General features: G+C 49.8%; 1 protein-coding gene across 2 annotated transcripts in view; it reads left to right on the top strand.

Moving 5' to 3' along the window:
- The first annotated feature begins 4,345 nt into the window (after positions 1–4,345).
- Positions 4,346–23,304, top strand: part of LOC146805577 (uncharacterized) — a 54,618-nt gene continuing 35,659 nt past the window's right edge. Inside the window, exon 1 of one of the 2 annotated variants that reach the window (XM_085620528.1) lies at positions 4,346–4,696. In XM_085620528.1, the coding sequence (XP_085476654.1) occupies position 4,696 (1 nt within the window). In that variant the 5' untranslated portion in view covers positions 4,346–4,695. The remainder of the gene's footprint in view (positions 4,697–23,304) is intronic. The other variant, XR_014967479.1, reaches the window with a different exon arrangement.

The following is a 23,304-nucleotide window of genomic DNA, read 5'->3' as shown; positions in this document are numbered from 1 at the left end:
CAGGCAGAAGACCCAAATACCGCAGACAAAAGATTCAGAGATTGGATTACCGCCTCCCTAGACCTTATACTTCCACTCAGAAATAGGGAAAATAAAAACGGCAAACGTGGCTCAGCTCCATGGTATTCCACAGAGCTAAGAGCACTCCGCAAAAACTGCAAAAAGGCCGAACGTCTTTGGAGAAAGACCTGGCAAAATGCCAACAAAGAAGACTACCAGGCTGCGGTCAAAATTTACAAAGAAGCTATCAAATCAGCCAAAGCTTCCTACTATACCACACGCATACAAGAAGCATCCAATTCAGCCCGAGAATCTTTTTTAATCGTCAAAGAGCTGACCAAGGTCCCCACCACCTCCTCCTCTAACACACCCAAAGTCGACAGAAGCAATGAATTAGCCATTTTTTTCGACGAAAAAATCACCCGTATCCTGGCTTCCCTCCCTCCCTCCAGCCTTCCCAGCCTTACGGAAAGCAGTCCGGTCCCCAATTTGTCTGAAAGCAGCTGTCGTCCTTCGCTTAAGACTTTTCGACCTGTCATCCCCGCAGAGGTTGAGCGAACCCTTGTAAAAATGAAAAGTGGATCGCCTCTGGACCCAGCCCCTATCAGGTTCCTTAAGACAGTAGCCCCAGTAATAGTTCCCACCATTACGGACCTCATCAACTGTACGTTTTTACATGGCATCGTCCCCGACAGCTGGAAGAGTGCGGTGGTCAAAGCACTCATAAAAAAACCCCAGCTGGATCCAGCAGACCTGACCAACTATAGGCCAATATCCCTACTCCCTGGCATTAGTAAAGTCACCGAGAAATTGGTAAATATCCAATTATCTCAGTTCCTTGAGACAAACAAACTGCTCAGACAATCCCAGACCGGATTTCGCCCAGGCCACGGAACGGACACCGCACTGCTTGCGGTGATTGAAGAGGCAAGGGGCTTACTAGATTCAGGAGGATCAGTGGCAGTGATCCTCCTGGATCTAAGTGCAGCCTTCGATACGGTCAACCACCGTGTCCTTCTGAGCAGACTGGCGAAAGCAGGACTTACCGGGACAGCTATCGGATGGATCGAATCCTATCTTACAGGACGCACCTTTCAAGTCTGGGATGACAGTCACCACTCATCCACCCTCCCACTCACCAGCGGCGTGCCTCAGGGCTCTTCCCTGAGCCCCACGCTTTTTAACGTCTATATGGCCCCCCTCGAGGACGTGGTAACACCATTTAACATCAAAATGGTGAGTTACGCCGATGACACCCAACTGGTTGTCTCCCTGTCCCAGCTGATTGACCATCCGGAAAACCTGACTAACTGCCTCATAAACATCCACAACTGGATGAACGAATCATCTTTGAAATTGAATGGGACAAAGACAGAGGTAATGTTACTCGGTAAGCAATGGACATCTATCCCTCCCACGATATGGCCCGATGTGTTCGGTGAAATCCCCCCCCCTAAATCTGAAATCAAAACACTCGGGTGTGGCTAGAGCCACAACTCACGATGAAGACCCAGGCTACCAAAACCTCGGGCACATGTTTTGGGCTCATGTGTAAGACTCGTAAAATCCTGCCCCTACTCCCTCCTATGTCCAGAAAGCTCCTTATCCAGGGCCTAGTGCTGTCCCGCTTAGACTACAGCAATCTAGTCTATCTGGGTGCCCCCGAGGCTACCATCTCGAAACTCCAGCGCACACAGAACGCGGCAGCACGTATGATCACCCACACCCCCTCCAGAACATCTGCCAAGCCAGCCCTTAAAACCCTGCACTGGCTCCCGGTGCGCCAAAGGGTGCACTTTAAAGCAATGTGTATCACACACAAGCTCTACAACGGTTCCGGCCCAGCGATCCTCAGCAACATGATTACACCCTATACAGCAACCAGAGTGCTACGATCGCAAAATGAGAATCGAGTCCACATTCCCAGATTCAAAAAAGTCCGCACGGGAGGCCGCCAATTCTCCGTTCAGGCGGCCAAAGGCTGGAACGCACTCCCCCTGGCCCTCAGATTGGAATCCAATTACCTTGCGTTCCGAAAAAAACTTAAGACCCACTTGTTTCCCAAGTAACACCCTTCGACTACCTCCCGTCTCAATAGGTTCAAGTTACATAGCGCGGGGATACCCTTGGGTCACCAGGCGCTGTAGAAATCGCTAAAATAAAATAAATAAATAAAATAAATACCAGTCGACTCCCCATTCAATTATAGGTGAAAGTCCTGCAACCCTGATGTTTGAGAGAGCCATGAAGACCAAGTTGCCACATTGGACCACTAAAAGAGTGACTGATGATGTTGAACTTCGTCAAAGAGATTCATGTACCAAACACATAATGAAGACCTATGCAAACACTGTCTTTACAGAAGGAGACTGAGTCCTTGTCAGTCAGAAACAAACATACAAGTCTAATGCGCCTTTTGATGCTGAGGGTTGTGACTAGTAACGGACACATGGTGACTGCTCACCATCCTGAAAAGTACATTATGTGAGATTCTTCGCATTGCAAGCACCTGCCTAAATATTCGCCAACTCCAGATGACAGAAGTGAGAATTCTCCACCTGAGAATTCTGAGAGCCCATCTACTACACCGGTATCTCTGTCACCAGTACCAGTCATGGACACTTCTCTTGTATCGCCACAGGATCACATGACAGGATCTGGGTAACTGATTCAAGCTCCAAAATGACTTATTGAAGAGTTATGATGTGTGTATCTTATATTTGCAGTTTCTGTTTAACAAAGGGGGGGATGTAGTGTCTTGTGAGTTATTTAACAAAGGGGGAGAGTAAGAGATGATGGGACCCTGTTGGTTTTTGACAGACTCTGTAGGACTGTGACCTAAGTGCTTGTGTGTGGTTGATAGACTTCATGATGTAGAATTTTCGTTTAATGGATATTCGCTGAGGAATAAAAACCTGTAATACCAAGCTCCATGTAAGATGTAATCATTTACATGCTCCGAAGCTGGGTAGGATGCTACAGGCTTTGATGATCTTCTCCATTTTAGTTTGGAGACTGTCAAATGATGTAGACTGCACTATTTCTGCAACAGGATATTTAGTGTAAGCTTGAACAAAGACTAATAGGTATTGCCCATTGGGAAGGATGCAGAAATCAGTGCTTCTCTGTTATAACACAAGCAGGTTGATCCCTTTCCCCCATTTTAGCAGTCAGCATTTGTTGATGGTTTGTTCAACTAGCACAATCATATTGGGAAACAAGACCTGATCTCATAATCTGCCCTCTTCTTTTGGCCATGCCCTGGTAATCCTGGAAAGCAAGTTAGACACTCTGTCCAGAAGCGTCTAGGGATTGCTATTTTGCAGCCATGTAGAATTAATCCTTCATCTGTGGCACATAGTTCATGGTGGTATCACCACAGTGCTGATGTAGTACAATGTCTCTTTGCATTTCTGGCTTTTACGCCAGCTAGGTAGTGCTTGTGCTTGTTGAAGACATGGAGAGCCCTGTTTGTTCTCTCAATGATTTCATCTAAGGATATTGCCTGAGAAAATACTGCTTTAGCCCAAAAAATGACTTTGCCCTCACATCTTTAGTTTGTGACGTCGCCACGTGGGTGTGTGTTTCTGGGTGTCTTGAAAGTTAGTCAGCTGTACTGTCAATTTCTGGTCTGTAGGACAATAAATACTTGTACTTCTGCAATTAAAGTGGCCACTTTTTGAAGCAAGGGTGAATGTGGAGCCATGCCAAAAAAGAGGTGAACTTGTTACCAGTCGATCGACACACCAGGCAAATGAACGCTGCCACATGTTTGGGTGGTTCCCAGGATGAGGAGAACAATCACTGGGAAGACAGCTTCATTAAATACATGCAAATGTATTACGCCTTAACAGAGTGGTGGGAGGTGCAAAACAACGCGGAAAAATTAACCTTGTGAAAAATGCTCTACATTTCCCATGATGCAATGCAATTTTGTAGGCACCCTTTGGATTACGCTGTACTTCTGTTTATATCGGTAGAGATAAATTGGAACCAGCACGCATATCGGTGCAGATTATTCGTCGCAGCGGACAGAGTTCAGTAGTACCGAAAGCAGTGTTTGGCATGTTACGGTCTGGTAAGAGGGAGGTTCCCTCCTCCTGTTTTTGTCCTCATATGTTTATTCAAGGAATCGATTCCTCGTAGGCTCCGCTTTTGTTTATTTGTTAAATGGAGTCTTCAGAAGTAGCTTTTCAAAACAACATTTGGTAGCTTTCACCTTTGAACGCTCTGAACTGTTGATGACTGTTCCTTGGCTCTCTTTGAAAGTTACTCTGAATATCTCTGGGATCAGTTATGAAGAAAACCGTCACAATATGGATGAGCTGGGGGCGTGGCCAACCGCAGAGCAAAATGGCTGCACCTTGAGGCGGCTTCATCTCAACAAACCCGTTAAACTGGTTTGAGCCGTGAACTTGGCGATTTGGCTGAGTAATAGCGGAGACAGGCGGCGGGGAATGGCCTGCTCAGCGATGCAGCATTGCAAGTGGGGGAGGGGCATCCAGGCCTCTGCGCTCCCTGGACCTGCCGCTCCCTGTGGCGATCGGCCTCCGGAGTCTTGGCGAGAGACTGCCCAGCAACGCTAATGATCCTGGTCACCTTGGAGGTGAGCGGGGATACAGAGCGTCTGCATACGTCTGTCCCCGGAGAGGCGCTGTTAAATGGACGTCCGGCAGAGGTGGAATAACTGCCTGAAGTAAGCAGCGAGGGAAGCGCGGGCTGATACAGCGCAGGGAAATTAGCAGAGAAAGCGTAACGGCTGTGTGTGAGCTTAGGACCCCTGCTGCCAATGCGAGTGCCGGCCGTGGAGGGGCGGTAGAACGGCTACAGATGCTCCATCGGAGTTATTGCGTCTCAATTAATTGCAAGGCCATTAAGTAGTGACATTCCAGGCTAATAATGCATAGGCTATCCTGATTGCAGTGAGGAGGCCCTGGTGTCTTCCAAAAAACAGTGACGACACATCCAAAGGAGTTCACCCCCTAGGATTAAACGTGCAAGGCCTGCGGTGGGGTGAGTCGGGTGACCGCGTTTATTTATTTATTTATTTATTTTAAACATTTATAAAGCGCGGCTGACACCTTGCAGGTTTCCTGGCGTTTGGTGCCTGGACTGTTGTAGCTTGCTCACAGTTGCACTTAGGCTGTATGGGCAGAAGAGGCAAACGGCCATAAGTGAGGGGCTGCTTAGTGAATCAAAGAACGTCCAGTCTCCTTTGATGCAGCCTTGAAGAAGTGAAGGGGTGGTGTCATCGGAAGGGCTCTCCGGTTTAAGGGATTAGCAGCTGACGGCGGGCACTGAGGATACCCCGCTGCTTTACCATAAGGGCCCAGCGATAAGGAGGGGCTTGGAGCGGCCCCAGTGGCTGGTCCACTATGAAAGACTGCCGCAAGAAGAGTGGCTGTGGATGAGTTTATATAACCCGCAGCTACTAACAGTCACCAGCGCCACCATCCGGGCCGTCCTGGTCTAAGGTTGCAACCTGAGAGTAGTAAGTCAGTGACAGACAGACACTACTCAGCTGGTTTTGTTCCCTGGACTTGGGACTGATGCGGAACTAAGATGGCCGGGGGTCGGAACACTAAGGCCTCCATGCAGGCCAAACTGGACAAGTGCGCCTGGAGTAAAGGGGCAGGCCCTAAAGATGGTGAATCAGATGACTTGCCCGAGAAACAACAGTAAGTTGCTGGTGCTCAGGAACTGACCCTTCAAGATATAATGTTGTCCATCATGACGGTGAGAACGTCGCTGGAGTCCGGGATTGATTCTGTATCCTCCGAGATCTCCCTAATAGGAGCAGATATGTGCTCCATGAATACAAGACTCAAGGATGTCGAATCGACCGCAGGGTCCCTAATCACGGACAAGGCCGCCCTTCAAAATAGAGTGGACGAACTCCAAGCCCGTGGGGAAAAGATGGAGGCTCAGCTGGACAAACATGAAGGGCGCTCGAGACGCAACAACGTTCGAATACTGGGGGTTCCAGAATGCGCAAAAGGGCAGGCAACTGATTTGTTTGTGGAGGAACTGGTCACGACTCATTTAAAGCCTACCAGATTGTCAAAATTCTTTATGGTTGAGAGGGCGCACAGAGTACCTGGAGGCAAGCCAAAACCTGGTGCCCCCCCGAGACCCATAGTGGTGAGAATATTCAACTACAGAGACAGAGATGTCATACTTCAAACTGCCCGTGCATCACCCCCAATTGAATTGGACAACAGTAAGGTGACCTTCTTTCTAGACTTTATGATCCGTGTGCAACGTCAGCATCGCAGTTTCCCTCGAAATCTAAAAGAGTATTGCGGGAGAAAGACATTAAGTATGCTATGCTCGGGGCGTGGCTGACCGCCTAAGATGGCGGACGCGAACTAGTGAGGCTCCGGACCCTGGGGGGAATTATCCTGAAGAATCACCGTGCTGCGGGGCAATCTCGCTGCCTGGAGGGTCCCGACCGCTGATAATCGCGGCCCGGGAGGCGAGCTGTGGTTCCAATCCGGTGGAGCGGCGGCTGAGTGATGGCTACTGGCGCTTGTCTGGGGGCATGGGGTGCACGGCCTGCCTGCAGGCTCCCGCCGGGGCTGGCGTGCTGCAGCCCTCACGAACCCCGGACGATCGTGCTCCTGAGGACCCCTACTGCGACTAGCGGCTGTCCCCGATTGGCCGGCGGGCCGCGCCGACGGCAGACGACTACTGGGTCGGGGCGCCGCCGGTGGGACTGCTCGGCCCACGACGCAACGCAGCGCTGAATGACGTTTAGAGCGGGCGCCTCGCAGAGCCGAGTGCGGGCCTCCTCTTCCCCCCCCCCCTCCCTTGCCGATGCTCCGCTGCCTGCTGCATGTGAAGAGCGATCTGGCTGGACTGGACACGAGGCATATTTAGAGCTCCTTAACACTGAATGGACATGATACCTGGTTGGACGGACAGGCCCATTCCCGGGGAGGCACACAGCGGATTTCCCCACTTGCTGTTGAGCCGTATAGACGCCGGGGGTGGCCTTGTTGGGGTCTCTGAGATCGGTGGCGAGTGCGTCAATCCCTGCACACAACAGCGGGAGCAGCGGTCTCCCTGGGACTGGTCCACCCTGGAAATGGCGGTGGTTGGGCGTAGTGAGAGTGGGGCGAAATAGTGGCGGCGGACAGCAGCGCGATACGGCTGCTGACAGGCCGTGCAACCTACCTGCTCTCTGAGAACGGGGGCGGACTGAGGGGGGCACAGGAAGGATTTACATGATGTGACTGGGCCTGGCTAGGAAGGACTCTGCCCCTCCCCCCCAGCCCCATTTCTTAATACCTGTCTGGAGGTTGCGATTTCGCGAGCGCTACCTCGACTGTGGGGCGAAACCGCTCGAGTCTATCGGGTGGTCCACCTCCTCTTCTAGCATTGTTGAACGAAGCTCCCAGACCTGCACCGCGTTCAGTGACGGCATAGTCCACTGGTAGTCACTTTACATAACTTAACTGCACTTGTGGCTGACTGGTCTCCAGGATGGACAGGCTCAAAGGCAAGATGCTGGACACCGGCCTAACTGGGCACTAGAGACCCATCGCCGGGCACCTCCACCACTGGGCCAGCCGAGACCCAATCTGATAAGTTGAACTTGATATTAAAAGAGGTCCGGGACTCTAGGTAAATAATAGAACAACAAATCGGATCCCTCACGACCGGCCTTACTCTCCTGAGAGCAGACCACGGGAAACTCGCCGACACAGTGCGAGACCATGAGAAGGCATTGGCTAGCATTGACCCCCAATTCTCAGAACATGCTACGCACATAAAACAGCTGCAACACCAAGTTAGTGGCCTTCAGGACCGGATCGAGGACGCGGAGGGCCGCAATCGACGAAACAACGTCCGAGTCATTGGGCTTCCGGAGCGTAGCGAGGGCACCAAACCTGCGGACTTCATGGAAGCTTGTTCCGGGAGCATGTCGCCCCTGACGGCCTGTCTCCCTATTTCTGTGTGGAGAGGGCACACCGGATTCCAACTGGGGCGCCAAAGGTCGGGGCGCCTCCCCGTCCTCTGATTGTTAAAATCTTAAATTATAGAGACCGAGACGTACTTTTACAAAAGGCGAGGGAAAAAACGCACATCCACTTCGAAAATCAGCGGATCTCCCTGTACCCGGACTACACTATAATGGTACAGCGTCAGCGGACCTCCTTCCAGGCAGTGAAGAAAAAGTTACGGGCAGCCCCGTTTAAATACGCCCTATTGTTCCCGGCCAGACCCAAAGTCATACACGACAGGAAGACTTATTTCTTCAACAGCCCCAATGATGTAGAAGATGGGCTGGAGGTGATGGACCTGGAACAAAGTCAGGATAAGTCTTCGGGCTTGGTGAGAAATAGCCCCGTAACGACACAACACCAACAAACCCGTGGTTACAGTCGAGGCCCGAAGAACCCTGCAAGAATCGGTCCGACTCCAGCTCAAAAGATGGCGGATAGTGCGGAGGCGCTAGCAACAGCTGGATCTTTTCGCGAGGATAATACGAAGATCACGACGGACTCAGAGGACAGCACCATTCAATCCGACTCGGACCACAGCATTACTCTTTTTCCCTCAGCGACGCCCCAGACAGGGGATGGTTTACTTGATAACTGCATGGCAAGAGACTGACTCTCTACATTGTGGGACTGCACCGGAAGGGCCGATTGAGCCACAAGAACGATATAACAAACCAAGCAGTATCCTTTTTTTTTTCCGGAGATACCTCGCTCATGCTCATAATGTGTATACAATTCATATCAATCAATCAATCAATCAGTGACACTTGTAAAGCGCGCTACATACCCGTAGGGTCTCAAGGCGCTGGGGGGGGGAGGGGGGGGTGCCGCTACTGCTCGAACAGCCAGGTCTTCAGCTTCTTCCTGAAGGAGAGGTGGTCTTGGGTCAGGCGCAGGTTGGTAGGGAGGGAGTTCCAGGTCTTGGCGGCCAGGTAGGAGAAGGACCTTCCTCCTGTAGTCGCTCTTCGGATGCGGGGGACGGCGGCGAGGGCGTGGTTGGCTGATCGGAGGTGGCGTTTGGGAGCGTGGAAGTTGACTCGGCTGTTGAGGTAGCTCGGGCCTTGGTCGTGTAGGGCTTTGTGTGCGTGGGTGAGGAGGCGGAAGGTGATTCTTTTGTTGACGGGGAGCCAGTGAAGGTCTCTCAGATGTCCGGAGATGTGGCTGGTTCGTGGGATGTCGAGGATGAGTCTGGCTGAGGCGTTCTGGATCCGCTGGAGTCTCTTCTGGAGCTTGGCGGTGGTACCGGCGTAGAGGGCGTTGCCGTAGTCCAGTCGGCTGGTGACGAGGGCCTGGGTGACGGTCTTCCTGGTCTCGGTGGGGATCCACCAGAAGATCTTCCGTAGCATGCGTAGGATGTTGAAGCACGCCGAGGAGACGTTGTTGACTTGCCTGGTCATGGAGAGGGAGGAGTCCAGGAGGAAGCCCAGGTTGCGTGCATGGTCTGTCGGTTTGGGTGCGGTGCCCAGGGCGGGAGGCCACCAGGAGTCGTCCCAGGCGGAGGGTGAGGAGCCCAGGATGAGGACCTCCGTCTTGTCCGAGTTCAGTTTCAGGCGGCTGGTCGTCATCCACTCGGCTACCTCTTTCATCCCTTCGTGCAGGTTGGATCTGGCGGCGGCGGGGTCGTTGGTCAGGGAGAGGATCAGTTGGGTGTCGTCGGCGTAGGAGATTATGCTGAGGTTGTGTTTGCGTACGATGGTCGCGAGGGGGCTCATGTAGACGTTGAAGAGGGTGGGGCTCAGAGATGATCCTTGAGGGACGCCGCAGGTGACTTCGGAGGCCTCTGACTTGTACGGTGGTAGGCGGACTCTCTGTGTTCTTCCGTCGAGGAAGGAGATGATCCAGTCCAGCGCCTTGTCCTGGATTCCGATGTTGCTGAGGCGCCGTACTAGGGTGCGGTGGCAGACCGTGTCGAATGCCGCAGAGAGGTCTAGGAGGATGAGGGCCGCTGTTTCTCCATTGTCCATCAGGGCTCGGATGTCATCGGTGGCGGCGATGAGGGCGGTCTCGGTGCTGTGATTGGCTCGGAAGCCGGACTGTGAGGGGTCGAGGGATCCGTTTGTCTCGAGGAAGGCGGCCATCTGCTTGTTGACGGTCTTCTCGATGACTTTGGCTGGAAACGGGAGGAGCGAGATGGGGCGGTAATTCTTGAGGTCGGTGGGGTCCGCTGTAGGTTTCTTTAGTAGGGCGCTGAGTTCGGCGTGCTTCCAGCTCTCAGGGAAGATGGTGGTGTCGAAGGAGGTGTTGATGATGTCTCGCAGGTGGGGTGCGATGACAGCGTCGGCCTTGTTGAAGACGTGGTGAGGGCAGGGGTCGGTCGGTGATCCGGAGTGGATGGAGTTCATCGTGCGGATGGTGTCTTCGGTGCTGATCGGGGTCCAGGCGTGGAGGGTGGTGGTGGGGGGTGGTTGTTCGGTCATGGTGTGCGTTGGTTGGTTGTTGAAGCTGTTATGTATGTCCGCGATCTTGTTGTGGAAGTATGAAGCGAGGGAGTTGCAGAGGTCTTGTGATGGGGTGATGTCGTTGTTTCCTGCGCTGGGGTTGGAAAGCTCTTTCACGATGTTGAAGAGTTCCTTGCAGTTGTGTGCGTTGTTGTCCAACCGGTCTTTGAATGCTGTTTTCTTGGCGGCGCGGATCAGCTGGTGGTGTTTCCGGGTGGCAAGTTTGAAGGAGGTCCTGTTGTCTGGTGTCGGTTCCCTTCTCCAGACTTTCTCGAGGGCTCGGCAGTTCTTCTTGGAGCTCTTGAGTTCGTCGGTGAACCATGGGGCCTTCTTGCTGCCGGGTCTGCTAGGCGGGGTCCTCAGTGGGGCGAGTTCGTCCGCGCAGTTGCTGATCCACTTCGTGAGGTTGTCGGCGGCTTGGCTGGGGTTCGCTGAGCTGGCAGGAGGGTGCTGGTTCAGGGAGGTGGCGAGCTGGTCTGCTGTGATCTTGTTCCAGCTTCTGCGGGCTGCCTGTTGCTGGTGTTGGTGGGTCGTCGTTCTCTTGAAGGTGAAGTGGACGCAGCTGTGGTCCGTCCATTGAAGCTCTGTGGCGTGGCTGAAGTCTATGTCTGTGCTGGATGAGAAGACTGCGTCGAGTGTGTGTCCGGCGAGGTGGGTGGGGGTGGACACCAGTTGCTTGAGTCCCAGGTTGGCGAGGTTGTCGAGCAGGGTGCTGGTGTTGCGGTCGTTGTTGTTCTCCAGATGGAAGTTGAGGTCTCCCAGGAGGATGTAGTCGGCGGAGGGGAGGGCATGCGGGCTGACGAAGTCGGCGATGTCCTCGCTGAATTGTGTGCGTGGTCCAGGGGGTCGGTAGATCAGGGTGCCTCTGAGGGTGGTGTTCGGGTTGGTGTGGATCTGGAAATGCAGGTGTTCGGCGCTGGTCAGGGTGTTGTCGGTGCTGGTCGTGAGACGGATGGTGTTCCTGTGGATGATGGCGATGCCTCCTCCCATCTGGTTGGCGTTTCGGTCCCTCCGGACGACCTTGTAGCCCTCTGGGATAGCGATGGCGATGTCGGGAGCTGAAGAGGCGTTCATCCAGGTCTCCGTGAGGAAGGCGACGTCAGGGGCTGTGGCGTCTAGAAGGTTCCAGAGTTCGATGGCGTGTCTGTGGACGGAGCGGGTGTTGAGCAGGATGCACTTGAGGTGGGTGCTGCTGGTGTTCGACTTGGTGGGTGCTGGTGCGAGGCTGGTCCGGATGCAGGTGAACTTGCAGGCGTGGCAGCTGAAAGGTCCGTGGGTACGTCGTGGAGTGGCTTGATGGCATTCTGGGAGTCGGCCGGTGTTGAGTGCGGTGAGGGTGGCGGCGGAGTACGTCAGGCGGGTCGGTCGGGATCTTCGTTGGCCAGGGGTCCTGGCGCTGGGCGCGGTCCGGTCGCGCGCAGACGGGCTTACCTTTGGCGCGCCTTCGGCGCACAATCGGCGCGCCCGCTGCGCGTGACCGCTGCGCGTTCGCACGGTCGCCATATAAGGCGAAGTGCGCGGGTGGGCGGGGCAGCTGGGAGGCGGGAGCGGGGAGGGAACAGAAAGGAAAAAGGGGCGTGGTCAGCGGTGGTGGCGGGAAGCGGGGAGCGGGGAGGGAAGGCGGAGGGCGGCGAGGTAGGCGGGCAGACAGGCAGGAGAACGCAAAGGGCTGAAACTGACTAGAAAAAAAATACAGGCACAAAAGTCAGACAAAAGCTGCTAACACGGGAGGAAAATGCAGTTCAAACAAGCACAAATGCTAGACAAAACAAGCACAAAGTCAGACAAAAGCTGCTAACACGGGAGGAAAATGCAGTTCAAACAAGCACAAATGCTAGACAAAACAAGCACAAAAGTCAGACAAAAGCTGCTAACACGGGAGGAAAATGCAGAAACTGACTAGAAAAAATACAGGCACAAGAGTCAGACAAAAGCTGCTAACACGGGAGGAAAATGCAGTTCAAACAAGCACAAATGCTAGACAAAACAAGCAAAAACAGACGCCAGCGGTGTCAGCCGGCAGCGAGGCAGACAGCGAGGCAGAGGGCAAGGCGAGGGGGCACACACAGCAGCTGGTGGCCGTGCGGCGCGGGGGTGTCCCACAAGTGGGTCACCCCCTCATTCATATAGTATGATCCGAAATATTATGTTTTTTTAGTTTAGCTATATCTATGGAAGTTAACACAGCATGTACGATTTGATAAGGACTTTTAGATAGTGTCCGATGCTCACATTTACCTTAGTATTGGGGACCTACACTAATACATAAGGTGATTCTTTTCATAACCTGCACAGATAGATATATTATGAGAAAACCCCCCCCAGGGCCCCGTAGAGCCACTGGAGTTCTGTACCCAAGCAAGCTGTAGTATGGTTGGCGGTGCTAACCACCCACACAGCGCATGCACCATTCTATGGACTTTGTATGTTCAAGTTCTTTGTCTGGCTCAGCACTGTTTATTACCTGCGCCGAGTATGTTTAGTTTACGAGGGATGGGGAATTCCTGGTCTGTGTCCATTCATTGGCTCCAAACTGTAAGGAGCACAGATCATATTGTATTATGCCTCTCAATCACGCCACCTTAGGATCTTACAACCTGCTGACCTGGAATGTGCGAGGGCTGGGGGCAGTGCACAAGCGCCACAGAGTTCATGCTTACCTTCTTAGGCGAAGGGCACATATCGTCTTCCTTCAGGAGTCACATCTGATGGAGTCGGAGGCATTGAAGACTCGCAAAAAATGGAGAGGCCACGTATTCACTACCAACTATTCGGCCTTTGCTAGAGGGGCGACAATCTGGATTCGCCATGGGGTCCGGTTTACAGAGTTAGATCGCCGCACAGACGATCAGGGCCGTTATATACTGTTAAAGGGCACCTTAGACGGTCTGCCTATAGTCCTGGGGAGTATCTACGCTTCGAATTTCGATCAGGACAAATTTTTTCAGAACTTGGGTAGAGCTCTGGTGGGGTGGGATACCATTCCCTGGATTCTGGGAGGCGACTGTAATGCTGTCCTTGACGTGGACTTAGATAGATCCCATCCTCCATTGCATGGCACTGGAGTCCACAAACAGGCTGAACTTCTAAACACATGGTTGCAGGGCTGGCGGCTTAATGACGCATGGCGCATGTTGCATCCCACACATAGGGAATATTCCTTTTACTCCCCAGTTCATCAGCTCCATACCAGACTCGATAGGTTCTTGTGCTCCCACACCATTGTCACACACATACACCAATCCACTTATTTAGCCAAAACTTTCTCTGACCATAATCCGCTGGAGATCACGCTTACGCGGGGCAGAGTTACAACCCCTGTCCCGACCTGGAAATTATGGCTCCAACTCCTGGAAGACGCCCCGTTTCAGACCACAATTTCTGCCATCATTAATAACTACTTTGATGAAAATTGGAATACAGCTTCCTCCAACCTCATAGATTGGGATGCGCTCAAGGTGGTGGTGCGGGGTTCTGCTATCAGCGCCGCTGTAGGGGCTAGACAAGAAACACATAAGAGTCTTATTGGTATAGAAACTCTAATGACATAGTTAGAACAAGCCGCGGTGACCGACACAGACAAACGGGAATCCCTACGGGAGGCTCGCATTAAAAATGCGGAGACCCTGGAAACCCTTCGACTTATAGACCACCAAGCTTTCACACAATGGAAACATACTGAGGCCGACAAATCAGGTACACTACTAGCCCGACTACTGAGGGATAGCCCGGAAGTGCCAATTATCACTAGCATACATTCACCACTGAAGGGCTTAGTTCATTCTGAACTGGAGATTAATGAGGCATTTTGCACTTATCTTAGCAACCTATATGCGGCACCAGCGCACATTGAAGATAACCTAGTAGATTACTTTTTAAATGGCCTGACGTTCCCTGCAACCACGGAAGCTACACGTAAAAATCTCTCGGGCCCATCACCCAACATGAAATAAGAGTTTCAATCAAAGGCCTCAACCGTAACAAGGCCCCTGGCTTAGATGGTCTACCTATTGAATTCTATGACACATACTCCGACACCTTAATCCCTAAATTGGAGGAACTCTATAAGACGGCTTGAGATACCGGCCACCTGCCACAATCCACTATGCAAGCCCTAGTGGTGTCCCTCCCCAAGCCAGGACGGGATGGCGCTGACTTATCTAATTACAGACCTCTGTCTTTATTGGCTACCAAATACAAAATCCTCAGTAAGGCCCTCGCTAATCGTTTAGTACCTGCCCTCCCCACCCTTATACATCGAGATCAATGCAGGTTCCTTCCGGCAAGCAGCACCTCTCTAAACACTAGAAGACTTCATCATATCATGATGGCCACCCCCCATGGAGTATGGTAATGCAGGATGCTTGGCGCTGGACTTGCGTCAGGCCTTTGACTCTATAACATGGGGAATATGTTTGCAGCCCTACAGCGCTTTGGCCTCCCCTCGGATTTTCTTCAATGGGTACGCCTGCTCTACGTTAACCCCACTGCAAGGGCACACATTGGGGCCACATCTCCCGAGAATATACAATACACAGGGGTACGAGGTTGGGGTGCCCACTTACCCCCCTCCTGTTTGTTCTGGCGCTGGAGCCGCTGGCCTTAGCCCTGAGAGAGGCGTCCGAAACTCTGGGGATACCAATTGATGGCATCACGCACTTTATCTCCATATATGCGGATGACATCCTTATATATCTGCGCGACTTAAAGGCTGGGGCGGAACCCCTCCCCGGTGTCTTCTCCGCCTTTGAGACTATATCAGGCTTAGCTATTAGTGAAGGGAAATCTAGCGCCTTCTATTTCCGGGACGGACCGCACCCAAATATGCTCCAATTCGGCATCTACCAGTTACCTGTAGCACACGATACATTTAAGTATCTGGGTATCCACGTATATAGGACACAAGCAGACCAACTGGAGGGTAATTTAATGAAGGCTATTGCTGCAATATGTCCAGCATCTCTTTCTGGACATCCCTGCCACTGTCAGTAATGGAGCAAAAACCAAAGGAAATTATGGACGGAGTGTTGAACATTGCAAGCACTCACCCCCAGTCAACTGATCTGGGTTTAATCCATCACCGTTCTTTAGCCCACTCTGCCACCCCAGTTCAGACATGGCCATATGCAAATCAGTCTGACCCTGTGCCTCATGGGAACAGTTCAGCCCGAACTGCCAAGCCATGTCTTCCCTGGACCGGAAACAAGCTTCCTAGGACCGGTTTCTGGCATTTCAGCCGTCTTCAGCCAGGCTTGCTTGAATCCAGTGGCAAAGTGAGCAAGGGACTCACGTCTGAGCATACCCTGCCAACTTATGGCGAACAAAGCAAAAACCAAAGGAAATGATGGACGGAGTGTTGAACATTGCAAGCACTCACCCCCAGTCAACTGATCTGGGTTTAATCCATCACCGTTCTTTAGCCCACTCTGCCACCCCAGTGTAGACATGGCCATATGCAAATCAGTCTGACCCTGTGCCTCATGGGAACAGTTCAGCCCGAACTGCCAAGCCATGTCTTCCCTGGACCGGAAACAAGCTTCCTAGGACCGGTTTCTGGCATTTCAGCCGTCTTCAGCCAGGCTTGCTTGAATCCAGTGGCAAAGTGAGCAAGGGACTCACGTCTGAGCATACCCTGCCAACTTATGGCGAACAAAGCAAAAACCAAAGGAAATGATGGACGGAGTGTTGAACATTGCAAGCACTCACCCCCAGTCAACTGATCTGGGTTTAATCCATCACCGTTCTTTAGCCCACTCTGCCACCCCAGTTCAGACATGGCCATATGCAAATCAGTCTGACCCTGTGCCTCATGGGAACAGTTCAGCCCGAACTGCCAAGCCATGTCTTCCCTGGACCGGAAACAAGCTTCCTAGGACCTGTTTCTGGCATTTCAGCCGTCTTCAGCCAGGCTTGCTTGAATCCAGTGGCAAAGTGAGCAAGGGACTCACGTCTGAGCATACCCTGCCAACTTATGGCGAACAAAGCAAAAACCAAAGTTAATGATGGACGGAGTGTTGAACATTGCAAGCACTCACCCCCAGTCAACTGATCTGGGTTTAATCCATCACCGTTCTTTTGCCCACTCTGCCACCCCAGTTCAGACATGGCCATATGCAAATCAGTCTGACCCTGTGCCTCATGGGAACAGTTCAGCCCGAACTGCCAAGCCATGTCTTCCCTGGACCGGAAAGAAGCTTCCTAGGACCAGCTTCTGGCATTTCAGCCGTCTTCAGCCAGGCTTGCTTGAATCCAGTGGCAAAGTGAGCAAGGGACTCACGTCTGAGCATACCCTGCCAACTTATGCCGAACAAAGCAAAAACCAAAGGAAATGATGGACGGAGTGTTGAACATTGCAAGCACTCACCTCCAGTCAACTGATCTGGGCTTAATCCATCACCGTTCTTTAGCCCACTCTGCCACCCCAGTTCAGACATGGCCATATGCAAATCAGTCTGACCCTGTGCCTCATGGGAACAGTTCAGCCCGAACTGCCAAGCCATGTCTTCCCTGGACCGGAAACAAGCTTCCTAGGACCGGTTTCTGGCATTTCAGCCGTCTTCAGCCAGGCTTGCTTGAATCCAGTGGAAAAGTGAGCAAGGGACTCACGTCTGAGCATACCCTGCCAACTTATGGCGAACAAAGCAAAAACCAAAGGAAATGATAGACGGAGTGTTGAACATTGCAAGCACTCACCCCCAGTCAACTGATCTGGGTTTAATCCATCACCGTTCTTTAGCCCACTCTGCCACCCCAGTTCAGACATGGCCATATGCAAATCAGTCTGACCCTGTGCCTCATGGGAACAGTTCAGCCCGAACTGCCAAGCCATGTCTTCCCTGGACCAGAAACAAGCTTCCTAGGACCGGTTTCTGGCATTTCAGCCGCCTTCAGCCAGGCTTGTCAGTAATGGGGCGGATAGCCATCTCTAAGATGGTGATGTTACCTCGCCTTTTATATTTCTTTGTTAACCTGCCCCTGATGGTGCCACAATCCACCTTTAGCACGCTGGACATGCTGTTGCTGGAACTTATTTGGGGTAAGGGAAGACGTAGAGTTAGCCTCAAGAAGCTGCAACTGGCGTCACATAGGGGAGGGCTGGGAGTTCTGATTTCCGGGCATATTATTATGCATCCCAGCTACAGTGGCTGTCTTACTGGACGGCAGGCAGGAACCTACAAGAAATAGGTTCCGATGCTCATGATTTAGAACGAGGTACCCTGCACAACCTGTTGCTCCCAAAAATAAAAATACCCTCAGCTGGACCCCCATTGTTAACAACTGCACTACGGTGCTGGAAAAAGGCCCTACAGTATGCCTCAGGCATGGTCCCATACGCGAGTAATATCCCGCTACTAGGGATACCACTCACGGGATGTAAGCTCACAACGACTAGACTATGGGACTGCTTAGATGCTGGCGTGGTGGAGGTTGGTTCTCTATTTGGAGATGGCATTCTATCAGACCATGCCACCTTTGTGCGGAATACTGGCGCACCAGACCGCCTTTACTTACTACATGCAACGATTATGCACTATATTAGGGCGACATGGGCGCCTCAACGCAGTGAGTCCCCACAACACGAACTAGTACATTTACTTTACTATATGGGGAGGGGTGGCCACCTAGTCAAATGGCTCTATACAGGCATTCGAGCGCAGGCGTCCACTGCCCTTACGGACCTCTGCATGAAATAGGCGGAGACCACTGACACGGAACTCACAGATAAAGCCTGGGAAAGCATCTTAGAACACCCCAAACGTGTCTCCCTTAACGCCAAACTTAAGTTTATACAAACTATGGTGCTTCACAGATCTTATTTAACCCCGAAACGGATACAACGCATGTTCCCTGAAGCCCACAACTGCTGTCCGAGATGCAAAGCAGAAGATGCGGGCTTCGTCCATATGTTATGAGCTTGCCCACATCTTCGTGATTACTGGGGAAAGATCCGGATTACACTTGGGGAAATCACGCACCTCACAATTACAGACAACATCCTGGAATGCCTGTTGGGCCAGCACAAGTGCACTAGCGCCCTGAAAGTCCAATTACGTTTCTTAGACCTTGCATTTATATTGGCCATTAGAACAATCACTATGCGATGGAAGTCCCCTAGGAGACCCTCAATACACGCATGGCGGGACGAGGTAGCCAGATGGGGCAGTGCCGAAAGCGCGGCATTTAGACGCGAGGAAGCACGAGGACTACGAAAACACCCCATGTCTATGGAATGTGACATTATGCTGGAAGAACTCAAACAATCGGATATTCCACTCATATTTGCTAACCCTGCCCCATGACCAACCTAGATAGGTGGCACATAAGTACCGACAGCTCGAGTGGATCCTACCGACTGGCCCATTGCACACCAGCAGCATCGATCGGATAATGATAATAAATTAGGAGCACAAGGTGGGATGGACAGCAGAAGTCTGACAGGCCAAGAAGAGGGAGGGAGGGTGGGTGGGAGGGGGAGATAGCTCAGTTCACGGTATGAGGCTCAGATACACAGGCACTTATCCTTGGGATGATAGAATATATTAAGGATGTCTTCAATGTTTCTTCATTTTATTGTATGTATTATGATGTACTACATTGGTTACAGCGATTTGAAGTTTGCAACATTTACTATTGGTAATGATTGGACAACAACCAACAAAAACGAAAATGCCATAAGTACCTGATATGATATATTGTACTCAAACTGAGGTTCAATAAAGTTTGTTTTAAAAAAAAAAGTATGCTATGCTCTTCCCAGCCAAGTTGAGTGTGGAGGCAGAAGGGAAGGCTTGGTTCTTTACTACTCCTGAAGAGGCGTAGGACTGGCTGGATGGTTGAGAGGGACCTTTTTATCAACTCTTGTGTCTGACAGAATAATCTGCCCAAGAAATATTTCTTGCAGCCTTGCAGGAACTATTGGATTACATGCAAAGGAATCCATTTGATGTTCAAACAGGGTGTTCTACTGAAGATGCCTCTTGCCAACAGGGGGAAATGCTTTTACTACTCCTCCTATATCTGTGGAGATTCCTGCTCCTATTCCATTGGCCGCACCTGAAAGTTTTCATGGAGAAGCCAATAAGGTTCAAGTCTTCATGACCCAGATATTGTTACATTTTACTTGTAAACTATGGGCTTTTCCCACTAATCAAGCTCGGGTAGCATTTATGATATCTTATCTGGCAGGTGATGCTGCACAATGGGCGGTTCCCTTAGTCCGTAGAGATGCTCCTTTGTGGTACAATTGGGATGAATTTAAGAAGGAGTATGAGAATGTGTTTGATAGAAGATCAGCCACCTTTTCAGAAGATAAGGAGCTGCTTGAGTTAAGACAAGGTAATAAGGATCTGGTGGTTTATGTGAATACCTTTCAGAGTTTGGTGGCAGAAATACACTGTCCAGAGGAAAAGAGGGCAGCTCTGTTTCATCAAGGGTTGAAGGATAAATGTAAGGATGTATTGGTGTAAATCGATCAACAACCTACTACCTGTACTGATCTCATAAACCTTACATAGAGGTTAGATCGTCGTCTTAGTAAAAGACAAGGCGATAGGAAGAGAACTGAATGTTTTCCTAATAGGTATGAAAGAACCAGAAACTTGGGTGGAGCTTCCAGTTTCACCAGTGAACCTATGGAAATAGGAACTGTAAGGGCCTCTTTAACCTCGGATGAGAGAGAGCAGAGACGCATAGTTATTTAGTGAAGTCAAGAATTAAGTCAGGCATCTCAAAGGCAGTGATATCTATGACAGAAAAGAAAGCGGAAAACGAGGGAGCTCAGGGGTTCCTGAAGGGAAAGCCTTGGGCAACGCAGACATTCCTTCCTTGAGTGATCAAGTGGTACGCCCAACTGAACACTTTTTTCTTACCCATCGAGTAAAAAAACAAATTCAGGATGGAAAAATGCAGAAGCTATGGTTGATTCAGGGGCCACCAGAATTTTCATGGATTAGAAAGTTGCATAATATTTACTAGTTACCTTGCTTAAGAAGGTAAGGCATGAAATAGTACTAGCAGTAGAGGGCAAAGAATTAACCTCAGGTCCCATTTGATTTCAAACAAACAATATAAACTTGATTTGTAACGAAGATCATATAGAGGAAGTGGGGTTTACAATAATTGCGGCCCCTCTATTCTGCATCATTCTAGGCATCTCTTGGTTGGTTTTGCATAACCCCACTTTTGATTGGGTACAGAAAATAGTAAGGTTTGAAAGCCCTGGGTGTCAAGACCAATGTATAGAAGACAGGGTAACCTTGGCATAGGCCTTATCCTCATTGCACCATATAGCCACAGCAGCTGAAAAGGATATTGAGTTACCCGATTGTTACCAGAATTATCATGATGTGTTCTGCGAGAAACAAGCAGAAACATTACCCCCACACAGACATTTCGATTGTCAAATAGATCTCACTCCTGTGGTAGTGATACCGTGCAGGCGAATATATGCTCTAAAAGAGCCAGATAATGATAAGTTAAAGAAATACTTGGAGAAATACCTTGCTATTGGTTTTATTAGACCATCTCAATCACCAGCAGCCTTGCCCTTATTTTTCATATCCAAGACCAATGGCGAAAGAAGAACATGCATTGACTTTAAAGTATTGAACAATGTGATAATAAAAAATCGTTATCCTCTACCCTTGATACCTGTACTTCTAGAATAGGAAGCCTATAATTTGGTAAGGATGCAAGAGGGAGATGAATGGAAGACGGTATGGATTATTTGAATATACAGTAATGCCATTTGGGTTGTGCAACGCTCCTGCAGCAATCCAATACTTTGTAAATCATGTGCTGCTCGAGTATTTGGATGATTTTGTGGTGGTTTATATAGACAATATCCTTATCTATTTGTCTGACGATGAAAACCATTATAAACACGTATGTACAGTATTACAGACATTACGTAAATATGGTTTGTTCTGCAAGATAAGTAAGTGCAAGTTCCATGTTCACATGGTGGAATTTTAGGGAGTGATATTATCCGCCACAGGTCAGGAAATGTCGGGGGAAAAAATCCTTGCAGTTAAAGAGTGGCCTAGGCCATCCAATATCCGTGACATTCAATGTTTTGGGGGGTTTGCGAACTTTTATCCAAGATTTATACCCCAGGTCTACAATATGGTTACACCCATAACAAAACTGTTATGAAAACACATTTCTTTTGCGTGGTTTTCTGAAGCTGAATGAGCTTTCCAGGAGATAAAAAATGCTTTCACGTCTTCTCCAACATTGGCACATCCAGATCCTGAAAGACCTTATATTGTGGAAAATGATGCTTCGGATGTAGCTATAGGAGCCGAACTATCTCAAAGGCATGTTAGTAATGGTCAAATGCATCCCGTGGCACACATGTCTCCAAAATCGAACGAAGCTGAAACTAGGTATACCATAGCTGAGAAAGAATTACTGGCCATCAAGTATGCATTCAGTGAATGGATATATCATTTAATGGGAGCCAAAAACATGGTAACTGTCTATACCGATCATTGCAACATACAGTTCCTTCGTTCAGCAAGAACGTTGTCACAAAGGCAACTACGCTGGATGCTGTTTTTTGCAGAATATCTTTTTATTGTTATCTACAGACCAGGAATCGAAAATCGGAAGGCAGATGCTCTCACAAGACAAGAATCTTCATTTGTCATAAATTAAAAACAGAAACAGTCTATAATAAATTCTAAGCAGGTCATAGAAGTGTTTCAGACAGAATTGTTCTTAGATAAAGAAACACAAGCTAGTTATTCAGCGACTTGGAAAGATTGGCCGATTAAACATCCTCAGTGGATATCAAAAAAAGGACTTTTCATCAGAGACCAGCAGTTAATACCTAGTAAACCGTTACAAAAGAATTGCTACACTGGTGTCATGATCCTCCTAGTGTAGGACCTAACTGGTTTGATTAGACACTTGATAGGGTGTTATGACAGTTTTGGTGGCCTTCAGTGAGAGCAGATGTAAAAAACACCATATGTGAATGCAAGAAATATGCACAAAACAAGACAGATCGTGGTAAACCACAAGGATTGCTTCAGCCTCTTCCCACTGCAGTAACACCTTGGGAAACCATTTCATTAGATTTTATCGTTGGTTTACCTAAGGATAAAGGCAACACCACAATTCTGGTGGTAATTGACAACCTCACAAAAATGGGCCATTTCATAGCATGTCCTCAACTATCTGCTTCAGGAAAACTAGCTCAGCTATTGATGCAGCACTTAGTAAGATTACACGGTCTTCCTATTACTATTGTTTCTGATAAAGAATCACAATTCACTGCATGTTTTTGGGAGGTATTGTGTAAATCATTGCATATGAAGTCAGCGAAATCAACTAGTTTCCATCCTCAGACTGACGGACAAACGGAGAGTTTACACCAAACGTTGAAACAATATTTAAGATGCTATGTGGATGAGAACACTGACGCCTGGGTGGATTTGCTATGGTTAGCGGAGATAGCTTACAACAGTGCTTAACACCAATCCACGAAAACAATGCCATTCTACAGTACGTATGGGTTTTATCCTAGATTAGTACCAATGATACGTTCAGTACATAACAAAGTAATGCCAGAAGTGAATGAAAGAGTGAAACACATACAGCAAACCCTGAAAAGAACATATCATTAGCTCAAAAAGGCTAAAACACAATACAAAAGAAACGCAGACAAACATCGCAAACCTAACCCTGACTTTCAAGTAGGTGATGTGGTTTGGCTATCTTTCAAAAACATACGTTTTAGGAAATATAGCATTTTTAATCCTAGATACATTGGTCTCTTTAAGATAAAGAAAGTCAGCAATCCAGTTTCTATGTTGTTGGCTCTGCCAAAACATTGAGAATGCACCCGGTTTTTC

Source organism: Triturus cristatus, chromosome 8 (genome assembly GCF_964204655.1).
Source record: "Triturus cristatus chromosome 8, aTriCri1.1, whole genome shotgun sequence".
Classification (NCBI taxonomy): domain Eukaryota; kingdom Metazoa; phylum Chordata; class Amphibia; order Caudata; family Salamandridae; genus Triturus; species Triturus cristatus.
This window is presented reverse-complemented; position numbering and strand designations above follow the sequence as displayed.